Genomic DNA, 14,856 nt, shown 5'->3' with positions numbered 1-14,856 from the left:
ACTGCCAGGGATCCAGGGGCAGCCACAGCTGCTCTGGGCACCTGTGCCAGGGCCTGCCCACCCTCACAGGGAACAATTTCGTCTTAATATCCAATCTAAATTTCTTCTTATTTAGTTTAAACCCGTTCCCCCTCACAGAATCATGGGCTGAATTAGAGGATCCCATTCAGTGATTCATCCCAGAGGAGCTCAGGAACCCTCAGCAGCTCCAAACTATTGAGCAAGGAGCAAACACAGGGGTACCCTCCCAGAGGGAGCAGCCCTTCAGAGGAGAGATTATCCAAAGCCAAGTGGGCTGGGCCCACATGGGGAGCAGCCACCAGCCAGGGCTTGCTGCAGCTTCCACTCCTGAGCTTTAATCCTGATACTAATCCCTCTTTTTAATCTGAATATTAATAGAATATTTATAAAATGCTTATCTGGAGTCAGAGGACCGTTGGTTCCCTGCAACAGTGGAGGAGCTCAAGGGTCTGTAGAAGCAGTGAAGAGGTTCAGAACAACTGATGAAGGAAGTCCTGGACCCCAGGAGACCCTGCAAGGGACTTTCCTGGAGAAAACCATCTTTTAAACTCAGGAATAAAAATCTGAGATGAGGGGACAGTGCTTTGTTTCTGTGATCACTGGAGTAGTGGCTCATCCCTGGAGAAGCACCTTGGGGACACGACACCCCTGTCCCTCCATGCAGCAGGGAGCTGCACTCCCAGCCATGGGAAAGAGAACTGCCAAAAGAGAAACAGGAAGGTTTCCCACTCACCTGGATCCCCCTTCTCCTGCCCATTAGGGAAGGGACAGAGGTTGGTCCCTCTTGTGAGCAGGGAAGCCCAAGACCAGCAATGATTTAGCACTTACCAGTCCCTGCTCCTGTGCAGGTGATCCATCCCATTTCCTCAGAAAAGGACAGTGCAGGAGGCACCCCAGAGAAGCAGAAAATTAACATAAATACGTATATTTTGGCCCTGGGGCTTCAACACTCTGAATTAAGCAAGTGTTTGAATGGTTCTGGAGCTTTACATGTACCTCCACCTGAGCTCTCCTCACCCCTGCTGGTGGACAGGAGGGGCCAAGGTGAAAAGGAAATAGGGAACAACAGCATCAAAATAAGATTTATTATTTAGAACCAAGATTTGGAAGAGACAGACATGGCAGATAACAACAAAAAAGAAGGCCAGGCTCCAGCTGCGAGGGAGGGTGGTACCGAGAGGCTGCCGGGCTGGGGAGGTTCCTGCGGCTCTGGGATCAAAAACGCCGTGGACACAGCCTGGGCTGGGAGTGCAGAGGGGCAGGGGGGGCCCGTGGGGACACAGCCTTTGGGGCCCAGATGTAACAGCAGGAGCAGCATTTTCCCACTTCTCAGGACAGTGCTAACCCAGCTGTCTGAAAACCAGGTGAGTAGTCCTTGGATAAATGAATGATTGCTCGTGAGATTATTGCTATGAACTGCTCTGTCCATCACCTCAGTCCAGGAGACAGCTGAAACCCAGCTCCAGTGAGCCCAGAGAAAGAAACCCCCACTGCATCGGTTTAGATCATTGAAGGCACTTTAGAGTCTTAAAAATGGCTCCAATTACCCACTCATCTGTGGAAGGATTTCAGTCTTACATTTAAAATCAGCAGTGACTCGAGACTGTATTTAAGTCTGGCATGAAAATGTGGCCGGTCTATGAGAAAAAAGAGAGAGGTAAAAAGGGAAGTGACAAGCAGAATCATTCTCTGGTGCAGGATCCGGAGGTTTTTTACTTGATTTAAGTGGATTTAAAATAGAATCTCATCTTTAAAAAAGAACTGTGAGAAATTTAAATGGAACTGGAACTTATCTTTCTTGTATGTATGCCTAGTTTATCACTTGGAAAATTGCTTAAATGACAATTAACTGTGTGAAACAAAAAGCATTTGAAGGAGTGCCTCCTCCTCTTCCTCCTCCTCCCTCTTCTCCATCTGCTGCTCAAGGAAACCTGGCTCACAACAGAAGGGAACAATTTGGAACAAAATCCTTTTCCCCCAAAATAATTCTCCTTTATTTTTTATTGCATAACATTTTTGTATTTCCAACTATAAATAAAAAAATGATTAGAAAGAAGTTACAAAATAGTGTTGAATGGACCAGAACAGCACAGAATTCCTCACGTATGATAAATCATTTCCCATCTTCCTCTTCCTCCTCCTTGGCTGCGGCGGGGCCTCGCGCTTGGCACCGTAGCTGTGGGGGCCACGTGTCAGTCGCTGACGGTCTCATTTTCAGAATCTAAAAGAAAAAAATCCATATGTGGATTTCACATCTAGGAAAACCCAAAGCAAACCCAAAAGGGCCACGTGAGCTAGGGGACCTGCAGCGTGAGGGAGGTGCTGCTGCCAGGGCGCGCTCCTGGTGCCACAGGAACAAGCTGTGGAGAACATTCCTTTTGGTGGCAGAGCCTCAGCACCTCACAGGGCCCTCAGAACAGAGCTCTCATTCCCGTGGGGGAAGAGCCAGGCTCCAGGAGGCAGAGATGGGAAGAGCCAGCAGCTTGTTGAGAGGAGGGGACATGGATGTGATGCCATCTGCAGGTGTCAGAGGAGGCTGGGGCTGCCAGGACAGGTCGTGGCTCCCCACAGCTGCAGGCCTCAGGCTCCCTGTCCCACAGGAAGGAGCCGATCCCAGGATGGCAGAGTGGCTCCCTGCAGCGGGGCCGTGCCCAGCCGGGCAGGGATGGGATCTGCTGCAGGAGCAGAGCACGGGGAGGCTGCTTGGACAGACATGAAGGGCACAGCAAGGACAGGACCAGGAGAGAAGGCAAGGGAGGTGCTGAGAGCAGCACATCCCTCAGGCAGCAGCAGCAGCACAGGCGTCACCTCGTGTCCCCCAGCACCACACGGCCACCACACGCACTGGCTGGGGACGTGCTGGGGACATGCACCCAGACAGACAGACAGACAGACAGACTGCACACTGCTGGGCAGGGACAGCCACACACAGCTCTGCTGGAGCTTCGGGAGGCGCTCAGAGCTCATGCAGGGAGTCCTGGAGCGGCGAGGGAGGCAGGGGATGCTGGGGACAGCGCAGGGTGGGGACACTGCTGGGACCTGGCACAGCTCCTGCTGGGTCTCTGTGGTCTGGGCTTGGCGTTTGTTAAATGAACCCCAACTTTCCCCCTCGTGTATTCCCTGCTCTGCCTGCTCATGGGAAGAATTGACTTTTAAGGGAAGGAAGATCATGTCTTGCTCATAATTCCTCCCCGAGCTTGTGACCAATGTCAGTTCTGAAGATCTGCCTGGATCCACCCCAGCAGCTGCTCACTGTGGATAGCCAGCATTTGGCATGGAGTTTCATCCAGGAAAACAGGACAAAATTAACTATCTCCAGGTAACTGGGAAAAAGACTGGCAGCACTCGGTCAGCCACAACATCCAGAGCAGAGCCAGTTCCCCAGGTACTTGGCTCCTCAAACAAACCCCACCAGGCGCTCAGCCATGGGCAACCACCTCACTCCTTACTCCAGAGTAACCCCACTCCACCCTGAGCGCTCCCAGGCAGCTCAGGGAGCGCAGTTACCCCAGGGTTTGCTCTGTGACAGCAGAGCTGTGGGAAAAGGCCACCATGGCACACCCTGTAGCTGCTGCCTAATGGGGACAGAGATACCAGATTCAGTCTGTCTGGTCTGATAAACAAACTAGGAATGCTGAGGAACTTTTTACTTTATTTGCAAAGTCATTGAAAAAACACAAGAGTTAATACTTTTTGGGGCTGCTTTATGTCAGACCTGAAGAACCATTCGGAAAGGACTGGCAGCTGGTTATTTCTTTCTAAATCTCCAAAGTTTTTAGAAGGTGTCAGGGCCCTAAGTGCCTCACAAAAACTGCATCAGACCCAGGGAAGTCCCCTGAAGAGTGGCTGGAGAGGCTCTCACCATGCCCAGCTCTTCAAAAGCCACAGAGCCACAGCTGGCGCTCAAGAGGTGCCTCAGTCATGAAAGGCAAAATGTAGTGATGTGCTCCTTTCTGAGGGGGAAAAACAATCCTGACTTTTCCCTCTGCCCTGTGACTACGACAACGTGCTCGATATTCACCATGCAATCATCCTGTTGCACAAAGAAATTCATCCAAGGCACCTTGCTCACCAGATTTGGAAAAACCAAGAGCTTCTCATAAGAATTCACTGCTGTTTGATAAATACTTTATCAAACTAATAGGGCATTGTCTATGAACAGTGACCAAATGAGCCCTAAAGCTTCCTAAGGTTTTGTATGTCAGACTGAGGGCTCGACCCATGCAGAGCCTGAACTCCTTATGAGAAAATTAATTAAAGAGAGAAGTTTGATAATAAAATATAGATCCCAGCATATGCAGCAACAGCCTTGATAGCACAACTGCCCCTGAGAAGGGAACAGAGAGGATCATATCATTCCCAAAAGCAGCCACCTCCTGGTCCGAGCCTGCCTTCCACCTGTAAGTGATCTCTGTGCCCACAGAGCCAGCAGTGCAGCACATCCAAACCCCTCTGAGCAACAAATTCCTTCATAAAGCAGAATTTGTAGCCTGACTAGCTCCTAAAATCCATCTCAGGCCACTGCACTTCTGGAGGCTGGCAGCAGCACGGTTGTGACTGGAGCACCCCTGTCCTGCTGAGGATCGCTCCACAGCCAGAAGTGGTGCCCCTGGCAAAAGGCACCGACACATGTGAGTCACAGCACAGTTCCCACCAGATCAACAGACTGCTTCATTTCTGGGGTATGCAGACAGGAAAATGACTCTCAGGGATAAAATAACAACAGAGATCAGCACATCAGACAACTTCACTGGAGCTGAGTGTGCCCAAGCACCAGCCTGGCACTGCCCAACACCACAAACCACTGAGGTGCTCCTCAAGGACTCAATCCAGGAAAATAACCATAGCCAGAAATAACACACAATCATGGTTTTGCTGTTCTGTAAAATTCAATCCCATATCAAATACTCATCCACCCATGACAAGAAGAGTGTGAGCTCCCCGTCGTACGCTCTGTAGAGAGACTGTGCCCACACTGCCCCACAGGAATCACCAAAATCAGGACAAGAGGGCAAGGAAACCTTTCTGTACCTGCCACACAGTCAGAAACTGTCTCATGGGTGACTGCCTCCGAGCCAACACTTTCAACAGCATCCATGGAAATCTGGGGGGAATTAGCTTGCAGCAAGGCAGAAAACAAGGCAAGGGTTTGCCACAATAGCTGATACCTGATGATTAACATCACCCCAAAAGCTTGAACCTTTTCCTTCTTTGCAGCAGGGGTGGTGAGGGGAGTGGGGATGACAGGGAAAGCAATACTGACATCACATACATTTCAGAAGGGAGACTTCTGGTTACAACTCTCCAAAGCCATCTTCCAAGGCACGTGTGAGGACAGATGTTTTTCCTGCTCAAACATGTGCAAACTGAACAAAATTGACACGGACCCACAAAACATCCACAGGGCTTCTCTGGAAAAATTTTGCATGTTCCCAGACTTGATAGTAATGCACTGGGATCATGAAAAATGTTTGAATGCAAAGTCAAGTTAAATTAATAATTCAAAATATTAGTGATTTCCTTCCACAAGTACGAAACAGCGAAACCGGCCCCTGGAGGAAGAAGCTCATTTCAGGAACCCTGTCTCTTAGCACCCTGTTCCAAACACAAGTATCTCTGCAGGAGCACAGGGAATGCCACATCTCCCCCAGTCAGTCCCAGCTAATGTCAAGGATTTCAGAGAAAGGTAGAAGGCATGAACGGAGCAGTGTAAAGACAGATCTGGAGTAATGGTTAAATAAACACAGAGTCCCAGAATGGTTTGAGTTGGAAGGAGACTTAAAGCCCATCACACTCCCTGTCATGTCACCTTCCACTATCCCAGGCTGCTCCAAGCCCTGTCCAGCCTGGCCATGGACACTTCCAGGCATGCAGAGGCAGCCTCAGCTTCTCTGGGGAGTTTCCTCTTTAAATGAACTTCCTAAAGATTTTTTTTTTTTCTTTTTAAAAGGAATTTTAAAGTATTTCCTCTTTAAAGTTGTGGAATGGACACCAGAGTTAAACATGCAAAGAAACTGCAAGGGCCAGTGCTGCATCATTCTTTGGAGTGAAATTTGTGCCAGGTAGGTTGAATCCAGATTTGCAAAAGAGCCTTAAACCACTGCAGTTTCTCACTGCCATCTCCAGTGCCCAGCTTTGCATTCCTGTGGCAGATGAGCAGTGCCAGTGGCAGCAGCTCCTCTCCTTGTCCAGTCTTACTCCAAACAAGCTGGGAATGCAGTGGGAAAGCAGGATGGGGTTGTACATTAAGATCCTCCATCACAATGTAAGGCAATCAGAAAGCCAAATGAAAGGCACACAGGCAAACTTCCCAAACTGAAAACTGCAAAACTTTCCCACTACTGGGTGAGTGACTTAGGGGGTTAAACATTCTTTCAAGATTTGTGTCAAATTTCTGTCACTGAAAGACTGAAAATGGGGGATCTGTGAGCTCCCCCTTTGAAACCTGGTGTTTAAGGCTGAGCACCTGTGCTGCCTTCCCACATGTCCCACAGTGCTGGCTGGGAACGTTGGGTGATGGCAGAGCTACAGGACATGCAGGGCTGGAACCAGCAAGACCAGGAATTCTAGCAGCAGGTTTGACCCATTTGCTGCATGTTGAAGCAATATTCAGTCAGGAATGAAATGAGTTCAGTTCTGGGATCTGTAGGGGATCTTTTTAGGCGCGGTTTTCCCGCTCCGATGGTGCAGCACGGACCCCTCAGTTCTGTCTTACTCCTTGGCTCACCTTTTGCTCAAGAAGTCGCTCCATTTAATTTAATCTCATGTCATTTGCTTAATTGCCACCGAGGTCAAAGCACCCTGTAATACGATCCTCACAACTGAGGGCAAAAAACCCACGGCTTGAAGTGAACAGCCAGAAGAGCTGCAGCCAAGAGGGCCATCAGGAAATTAAAAATCACGAGTACAACAATGCCAGCAACACATTCTGAGCTCCTGCTTGGCCCCAGTGCAGGTGCACAGCCACCAAGGCCCTGGGAGCTGCCCCTGCTGTCCAGCCCCCCGCCTCTCCCGGGAGCACAGCCATGCAACGCAGGCACCGCGGGGTCACCAGAGCCTTCCCGACCAAGGCAGCACGGACAGCAAAGCCACACGGAGAGACAGAAGCAGGAGTGTCACACCTGCACACCCTCCTCTCGCTTCTCCTGCAGCCTCACCCAGTGATGGTGACTGCCAGGAGGGCGCTGGCAACGGGACTGAGCTTCCTCACACTTAAATGATGCCAGGATCCTTCAGAAAGGCTTCCCTAGTGCTTTGCAGCTCAGGAGAGAGTTTGTGGGCCTCTTTCCCACCTACCAAACTGAGAATGCTCTCGAGCAGCAGCAGCAGCAGCAGCCCTGAGGGAGCCCACAGGGAGCAGCTGAGCCCAGGAGCAGCCCTGGGCAGGGCTCAGTGCCCCGAGGTGCCAGCACGCACCTCGCGGGGAGCGCCCAGCACCTGCGGGAGGCACCACTCTGCTCCTGCCACACCAGCCAGGGACAAGAATGAGTCTGGAAAACAGATGCAGAATTACCTGGAAGGGCTGGAAATTGACACTGTTCTATGTTTTAGGAAAACACTGGGTTTTTCACACCATTTTCAAGCACAAAATGTTTATTTTTCTTTTGAATCTATACAATTTCTCGGGGCTTTTAGTGCCACTGACTTTGTCAGTATACAAGGGATGGACTATACAGGCAATAGCGACATAAACTGTAGGATTCAGTGCGAGCCAAAGGGAACCCGGTGTGAGAACAGATTTTCCATGTTTGCTCATGAAGCATACAGACATGAATCTAAAAAACCCAAACAAATTAAAGATACATGGTACAGAGAACAGAAATCTCTTACTGCAGTAAGTATTTTGCCCAGGCAGAAGACTCTGCATAATTGTGTATAAAATTCAATTCTAACTGAATTGATGGAATAATATATTCAAAGGGTACAAACAAAGTAATTTAGACAGGTATAATGCTGGAAGTACAATAGAACTATACAATTCACAGCTTGGCAGCACAGGACGTCTCTGCCCCTCAGCAGAGGGTTACAAAATGTAGTTGTGGGGCCTTTGGGTGTGGCCACACCCAGGTCCTGTGCCTGTAACACTGCCCGTAGCGCCCAGGGAGGAAAGGAGACTTACCATGGCAAACCAGCTCTAGTGGTTACCTTGTGCCTTTAAACTGAGGTGCAGGTGGAGGCTCTATGCACAGTAAAATGGGCAAAAAGCAACTTTCGAACAGGAGAGAGGTGTCCGTGCCACCTGGAGCGCAAACTTGGGTAAAAATAAAGATAAATAAATAAATAATTAAATAATCCCAAACAGAAGGTGCTGAGACTCCAAACCTGAAGTGTCAGATATGAAAAATAGTAGCTTCACATTTTTATTCTGCTTTAGCATGAACACAGCTGGCATGCCAGGGACCAGACCCAGCCCTCAAACTCAGCAGAGCCCGAACACGTGCGCCTGCTCTGCTCACATGGGGCTCACAGCCACCTGCAAATATGTTCTGCTATGATCAAGAGTTCCACCACTCATCTTCACTTATGGAATGCACATCAGCTTCTGATTTAACTAAATTATAAAAGCCCACATAGGGAAAGGAAATTAAATCCGGTTTGCTGCTGATCCGGAGGAAAACAGCATTTACTGCCTGTTACAGAAGTAAGTCACCATCTACAGTGACTTTAGCTCGGGCTGGGAAGGAGAATGGAGAGCGCTGCCTGAAGCTGCTCCCTGTCCTTGTATTCACTTTCCTTGGATCACTCTGTAAATGCTCCTACATTATTACAATGTGCACTTCACTACTCCTTGTACAAACACCAACAATTTTACGATCGGTGCATCAAACAAACATATCAAACAAACCTTACCTCACAATTCTTATTTCTAAAAGCTTCAGAAATGAAAATTCAACCCGTGAATAAAAAGAAAAGCATTTACAGCAGAAAGAAGCCGATGAGGAACATCAACTGTAAACCTGCAATACCTTTGCAAATAAAAAGACCTCCAACTCACAAGCAGATTGTAAATAAAATACACCTTTCAAATAATTATACATCTCTTTCCAGCTGGGACTGGAAAGCTGAGATTCAAGGCACTGAACTCCTGCAGGGTTAGTACAATTTGCTAATTATCAATTCAAGTACAGTGATACTAAGGATCGCAAGTGTGAAACAGAACACAAGGAATAAAGTGTCTTCAGCAATGGGACAGAAGCAGATATTGCCATGATGACAAACGATCTGTGGTGATGCCGCCTCACAGTGATTGCTGGTGCAGGGTATGGCTGTGCCCCACACAGACCACGGCATGCACAGAGCAAACACTCCAACGGGACGGCATCAAAGCCACCGGGACACACTCGGGTCACCCATGGCAAGGCCACCCATGTACAGGGTCACCCACATCAAGGTCACACATGTCAAGGTCACCCATGGCAGGGTCCCATGGCAGGGTGGCAGGGTCCCACAGTAGAGTCCCCAGGCAGGTCCCCACAGCAGAGTCCCCACAGCAGGTCCCCACAGCAGGTCCCCGCAGCAGGGTCCCCACAGCAGGTCCCCAGGCAGGTCCCCAGGCAGGGTCCCCACAGCAGGGTCCCCACAGCAGGTCCCCAGGCAGGTCCCCAGGCAGGTCCCCAGGCAGGGTCCCCACCAGGCCCCCACCCTAGGTCATGCGCAGGCGCGGGCTGGCCGGCCGGGCCGGGCGCTGCAGCGGCACCGGGTACATGCGCAGGCAGCTCCGGCCCAGCGGCGAGAAGCGCACGATGCCGGGCCCTCGGACCAGCCCCGGCTGCGCCACCGGCCCCGGCCACGGCACTCCGTAGACGGGCGAAGGGAACACGGCTCCGTACTGACAGAGAGGCATCACGTACGGCGTCACCGCGCCCGCCAGGGCAGGCCCTGGCACCGGCACCGGCACCGGCAGGGACGCTGCGGCTCCAGGAGCTAATCCCGCGGGCATGGGGCAAGCCACCGGAACGGGGCACTTGCTCCCCAGTCCTGTCCTTACCGAATTTACCTACAAAAAGAGAAACACAACAAGTGTCGCTACAGGGCACTGCTCTCCACGTGCCAGCAGCATCCCAGCCCCACGCTGGGCCCCGGGCGGCTGCGGGCACAGAGGTGCCACCGTGTCCTTGGGGCTTTCTTTAGAGCTCCTTTCATTCTTCCTTTTATACTTTCCTTGGGGGGTTGGGGTTTTTGGGGGGTTTTTTAAAGACAGAATATTTGGAAATTAATAGAAAAGGCTGATATGAGGCGGAGGGGAAAGTTACCTCAATATAACCTCTTTCTTTAAGAAGGCAGGAAGCATCATTAAATAAGTGAAAATCAACACCCTCACATGTTCAAAGCAACTCAAGTATCTGTTAACTTGTGCATAAAAGTAAATTAACTTCACTAAGCACAGAATTAACCCAGATCCCATGCTTTTACAGCCAGCCACAAAAGAGTTTTAACTCCAGCCCTTATTTCTGTACAAAATTGTTTTGCACAGCGCCAGGGAGCTGAGGGTAAGGGGGGCAGGAGACCTCTTGTGGTGCCTCATGGGCTGCCAGGACCGATTCCAGCCACTTTTCTAAAATTCTATGAACATACACTTCAACTATTCAGCTTTTGCATGTAAGGGGCAGAGAAAGGGCTCTCCTCCCTCAATATGGGATGGCAGAGCTTCCCAATTTCCACACTCCATCCTGCATGATGACATGGGAACTGCTGCTGCCCTAAACGTTTGCAGCATTTCATTTTTCGTGTCACAGAATTTACAGCTCCCTGCCAGGGTTTCCACCAGGCCATCACCTATTTGTGGCACAAGGAAAAAAGGGTGTTGTTTAATTCCAGGCTCTCTCAACAACGGGGTATCTCACATTCAATTGATAAAATTGGTATGAAGGTGAAATTTTGGCAGAAAAAATGAACACGTGTTTAAGGCTGCATGGGATGCTCACTCCATGTTTCTGATTTTAATCTTTCTTCTCAATAAATAATAAAAATGGCATTGTCCCCTGGGGTGTCCTGCTTTGGGGCATTAACCTCTATACCATGGGCAATCTTAGAAAAATACAGAACTGTTTGATACTCCACTTCCCTGTCTCCCATTCTCACCTGAAACCTGAATCTGAGTGATGTTGTTGTGAGTGTTGACGTGAAAGAGATCCTTCAGGTCATGAATTTAACACCAGTAATTTACAAAACCCCAACAAAATTATCAGAAACCAAAGGAACAAGAAACAGAGGAACCAAGGATGGATTTTTAAGACCTGCAGAGTTTTGTAAGCTGTTATTAGATTATTTTTTTAACATCCTCAAAATAGTAGTTTCCACCAAACTAAGTACCTGTGAGGAATGCCAGCAGATGTTTGTGAAAATGCTGCATTTTGGACAATGTCCTCAGGCACGTGTGGGACTGCTGGGGTGCCCTGTGCAGGGCCAGGAGTTGGACTATACTAGCAAGAGATTATTCAGTGGCACTGAAAATGTGAGGTGGCATTTTTGCCCTTTTTAAAAATTAATTTGAAAAAGCTTATTTTTGGCTCTTTTAAAGTACTGGGAAATCTGACTCACTCCAGTTTGGAGCTTTTTCCTTCTCAGCTGAATTCCTCAGTAAAGCAATGGCTGCATTTAATGCTACATATGTGTGACCAGGAAAAATTGTCATGCCCCAAACCCAACATTACACATACACATTAAAGCTGATAACGTTGTGACAAACACAGGTTAGTGGTTTAAGTTTGCTTCCTCTACCTTCCTCCTATGCTTCAAGCACACTTTGAGAGCCTTGGCACCTGACTCTCGCATCTTCCCCTGGGTAGGAGCCTCTTGGGTATGGCCTTTTTTAACTATCACCTTTTGAACCAGTTCTGATGACTCAACACTGATGGAGGCCCACACATCCCATCAATTCCTGCATGGAGGTGCTGACTGAAACATCAAAATTAACAAGTACCAGAAAAGTAGCCTCAAAACTGTGGCTTTCCCAGCTCCAGGAAAACCAGGAGACTGCAAGTGCCTTTGCTGGTCCCGTTCAAAGGGCAGCAGATGGGCGTTCAGGCAGTGATGAACGAGGTGTGTGCATTGCTCTCCTGGGATCAGCCCTGAACAGGACCAGCTCAGCATCTCAAGCTGGCCAGGGAAGCCCCAGGGCTGCAGAGTGCCGTGTCCATGGCCAGGGCTTCACCTGAGCAGGAGCCCTGAGCCCGTGCAGTCACTCCTGCCTGGCCAGCTTTAGCCCTCACAGCATCTCCGTGGCCTCTCCTCCTTCCAAGCCCTCCCTGCGCTGAGCAGCCCAGAGCTGCAGGCAGTCCTGACGGTGGGCTCTCAGGAGGGTACCATGTATTACATGGGTAGGAAGGGAAGCTCTTCCCCCTCTCCATCTCCACTAGGCTCCTCTGCAGAAGCAATGAACCCACAGCCAGGAGAGACAGCGGCAGCTGCACCCGCCCCCCTCACACCTCTGCTCGTGTCACCTCCTCACCTGCACCCCTCACCTCTCCCTGTGCTGACAAACCTGCTCTGAGCACCTGTACGTGTCCCTGCAGGCACCAGCCACCAGCTCCTGCTTCCCCTACACCTGCCTGCTCCTGACAGCTTGTCCTTTGTGGCTCTTTATTCCTCTTCCCCCAAATAATCACAGAAACTCATTTAGGAAACAAGAATAATACATATACAGAGAACAACATACTGGAAGATACTGGTAAAAATGAAAAAACCTCACAAGACAAAGACTAGGGTAGTTCAAATATCCCAGACCTGTTCTTTGGACTAATTTTAATTTTTCCTGTGCTCTACCAGGCAAATTTCAAAGTGATCACTCCAGTGATACTCACAACTCCAGTACTGTCAAACCACACAGCCAAGCATTGGGTGTCACTTACCGACATCATAAATACTTCTGGGTTTATATCAGAGCAGAGGAAACCAGGTAATTCTGCTGTGAAAGCTGACCATAACTATCAGAACCCATTTGAAAAAGCAGGATTTATATGATTTTTCTTTTGCTGGCTACCCCATTAGCATCAGTTTTCCTTCTGTATGGACCAGCTGCTGCTGAAACGAACCTGAGTCACAGGGCAGTCAGAGCTGGCTGCCAACATGAGCACTAAGGATGCTAATCCATCTCTTTTATCACTTTTTCACAGTTTGCCCAAACCCCAAACCTTTTAGGCACTCCTGAAGAGATGGATGTGCTTTTCCAATTCCCTGGAAAACTATTCTGCCATTCAGACCAAGGCAGTGTTGAATAGTTTCAAATACAGATTCACTTTTTATTATTTTCCCAATCCAACAGAGAGGGAAGACACAGCAAAGGGGATAGAGACCTGTGTGTTCTCAGAAATAACCTCACTATGCATTGGGAACATGTTACAGCTTTTTTGAGATAATGTTTTTTTCTGTAAAACCCATGGAGTTACCCACAGCATGGAGAACAGAAAACATTTTTGCCTAGCCCTTCATTCTCAGGTATCTCCAAAGAGTGTCTTTAAGTACACAACGTTCAGTGTTCTTTGCACAGAAGGCAGCTCACATTCCTAAGCTTATTCCTTGACTAATGCTAACCAAAACTACCTGTAAAAAATGATTATTTCATTACATCGTCATAAAGATCACAGAGAGAAATCACTCAGGCAGTTTGACCTTGGTTCTTTCTAATATTTCCTACTGCATTTCAAACTCCTGCTGATGAGAATCTACCTGCATTTCCATGCTTCACAGAGCCATTTGAAAAGGAACATTTCAATGCTCCTGTGACACAATTGGATGAAGGTTCCTTCCCCCTTGAAAGGTCCCCCCCCAAATTTCTAATATAATCAACCAGGATTTGCAGGCAAAGGGACTGGTACAAAAACAAAGCAGAATATCAAGTTAGTTATAATATAAAGTTAGTTATAAAATTTTCTTTTGCATACCAATTACATTATTGCTGTCTACACTTCTGATGGCAGAGGATGAAAACCACTCACTCTTATTAAACACACTACCAGTTTCTTTTCTATTTCCAGACTTAAAGAGTTCACTTAGTTAAAAAATAATATATTTTATTCACAGCAAACAATTTGCTGCTGGTGGTAGAAGGAGTCTTGAGTAAAAAAGAGAGAACTCAGGGAAGCAAGTCCTCTGTTCCAGGGGGAAAGAGATTTCAAGTCAGCCATACATTGCCCTCCATATTTGTAACAGTAGATTGAACAGTAAGAGAAAATTTTAAATGGAAAGATGTATTTTTCTATTTAGATATATAGTTAGTATTTTATATTTTTTATTGTTTAATGTCTTTTTCATTGTGGGACAACTCCACTCCTACTCCTGTATGAACCCCTTTAGGGAGGCATTTCTCTTTACAATAACTCCCAGAGACAAGGCAGAAATGAAGGTACAAATCCTGCCACCCCCAGCCCCTCATTTCTGACCATCACAAAGGACTGGTTTTCTCAAAAAAAGACAGCTTTTCCCAAAACTAAGCCCATGTCAGACAGCCCATCCTAACAGCTCCGTACTAGCTTGTTCCAGTTTAAAAAAGAAAACACAAAAGGCTTAAGAATCATCTTGTTTCCTACTTATCCAGCCTTTATTTCCAACATAAAACCTTATTATAACCTTCTCTGATGGGCTGGAAATCTCCTTAGTGCTCCTTATTCTCTGCTTGCAAAGGCATTTTTGATCAAAAGAGGTGACAAAAGACAGTGTTACCAGATGAACTGAAGAAGTAGAGCCTGAGCTTCACATTCTCTCTCTTGGAAAGCTATTTTTTCCATCCTTATGATTTCCCAAGTTCTTTTTGTCTTTCCAGTTGACTCAGCTGTGATTCAGAACAGGTTCAGCTCCCCATGGAGCTCATCCCTCCAACACTGACACACAGATTAC

The 14,856-nt window shown here is 48.2% G+C and overlaps 1 protein-coding gene across 8 annotated transcripts in view; it reads right to left on the bottom strand.

The window, feature by feature from the left end:
• Positions 1–1,089: 1,089 nt before the first annotated feature.
• WNK2 (WNK lysine deficient protein kinase 2) overlaps positions 1,090–14,856 on the bottom strand; it is a 94,675-nt gene continuing 80,908 nt past the window's right edge. For 5 of the 8 annotated variants that reach the window (XM_088061631.1, XM_088061625.1, XM_088061626.1 and 2 more), the window contains one exon: positions 9,665–10,018. In XM_088061631.1, the coding sequence (XP_087917757.1) occupies positions 9,665–10,018 (354 nt within the window). Of the gene's footprint in view, positions 2,243–9,664; positions 10,019–14,856 lie in introns of those variants that run through there. The other 3 variants (XM_088061628.1, XM_088061630.1, XM_088061632.1) reach the window with 1 other exon arrangement.

Source organism: Pseudopodoces humilis, chromosome 13, assembly GCF_049639895.1.
Source record: "Pseudopodoces humilis isolate 2021_Gansu_Grassland_sample_001 chromosome 13, ASM4963989v1, whole genome shotgun sequence".
In the NCBI taxonomy this organism is placed as follows: domain Eukaryota; kingdom Metazoa; phylum Chordata; class Aves; order Passeriformes; family Paridae; genus Pseudopodoces; species Pseudopodoces humilis.
Note: the sequence above shows the minus strand (reverse complement) of the source record. Positions and strands in the feature narration are given on the sequence as shown.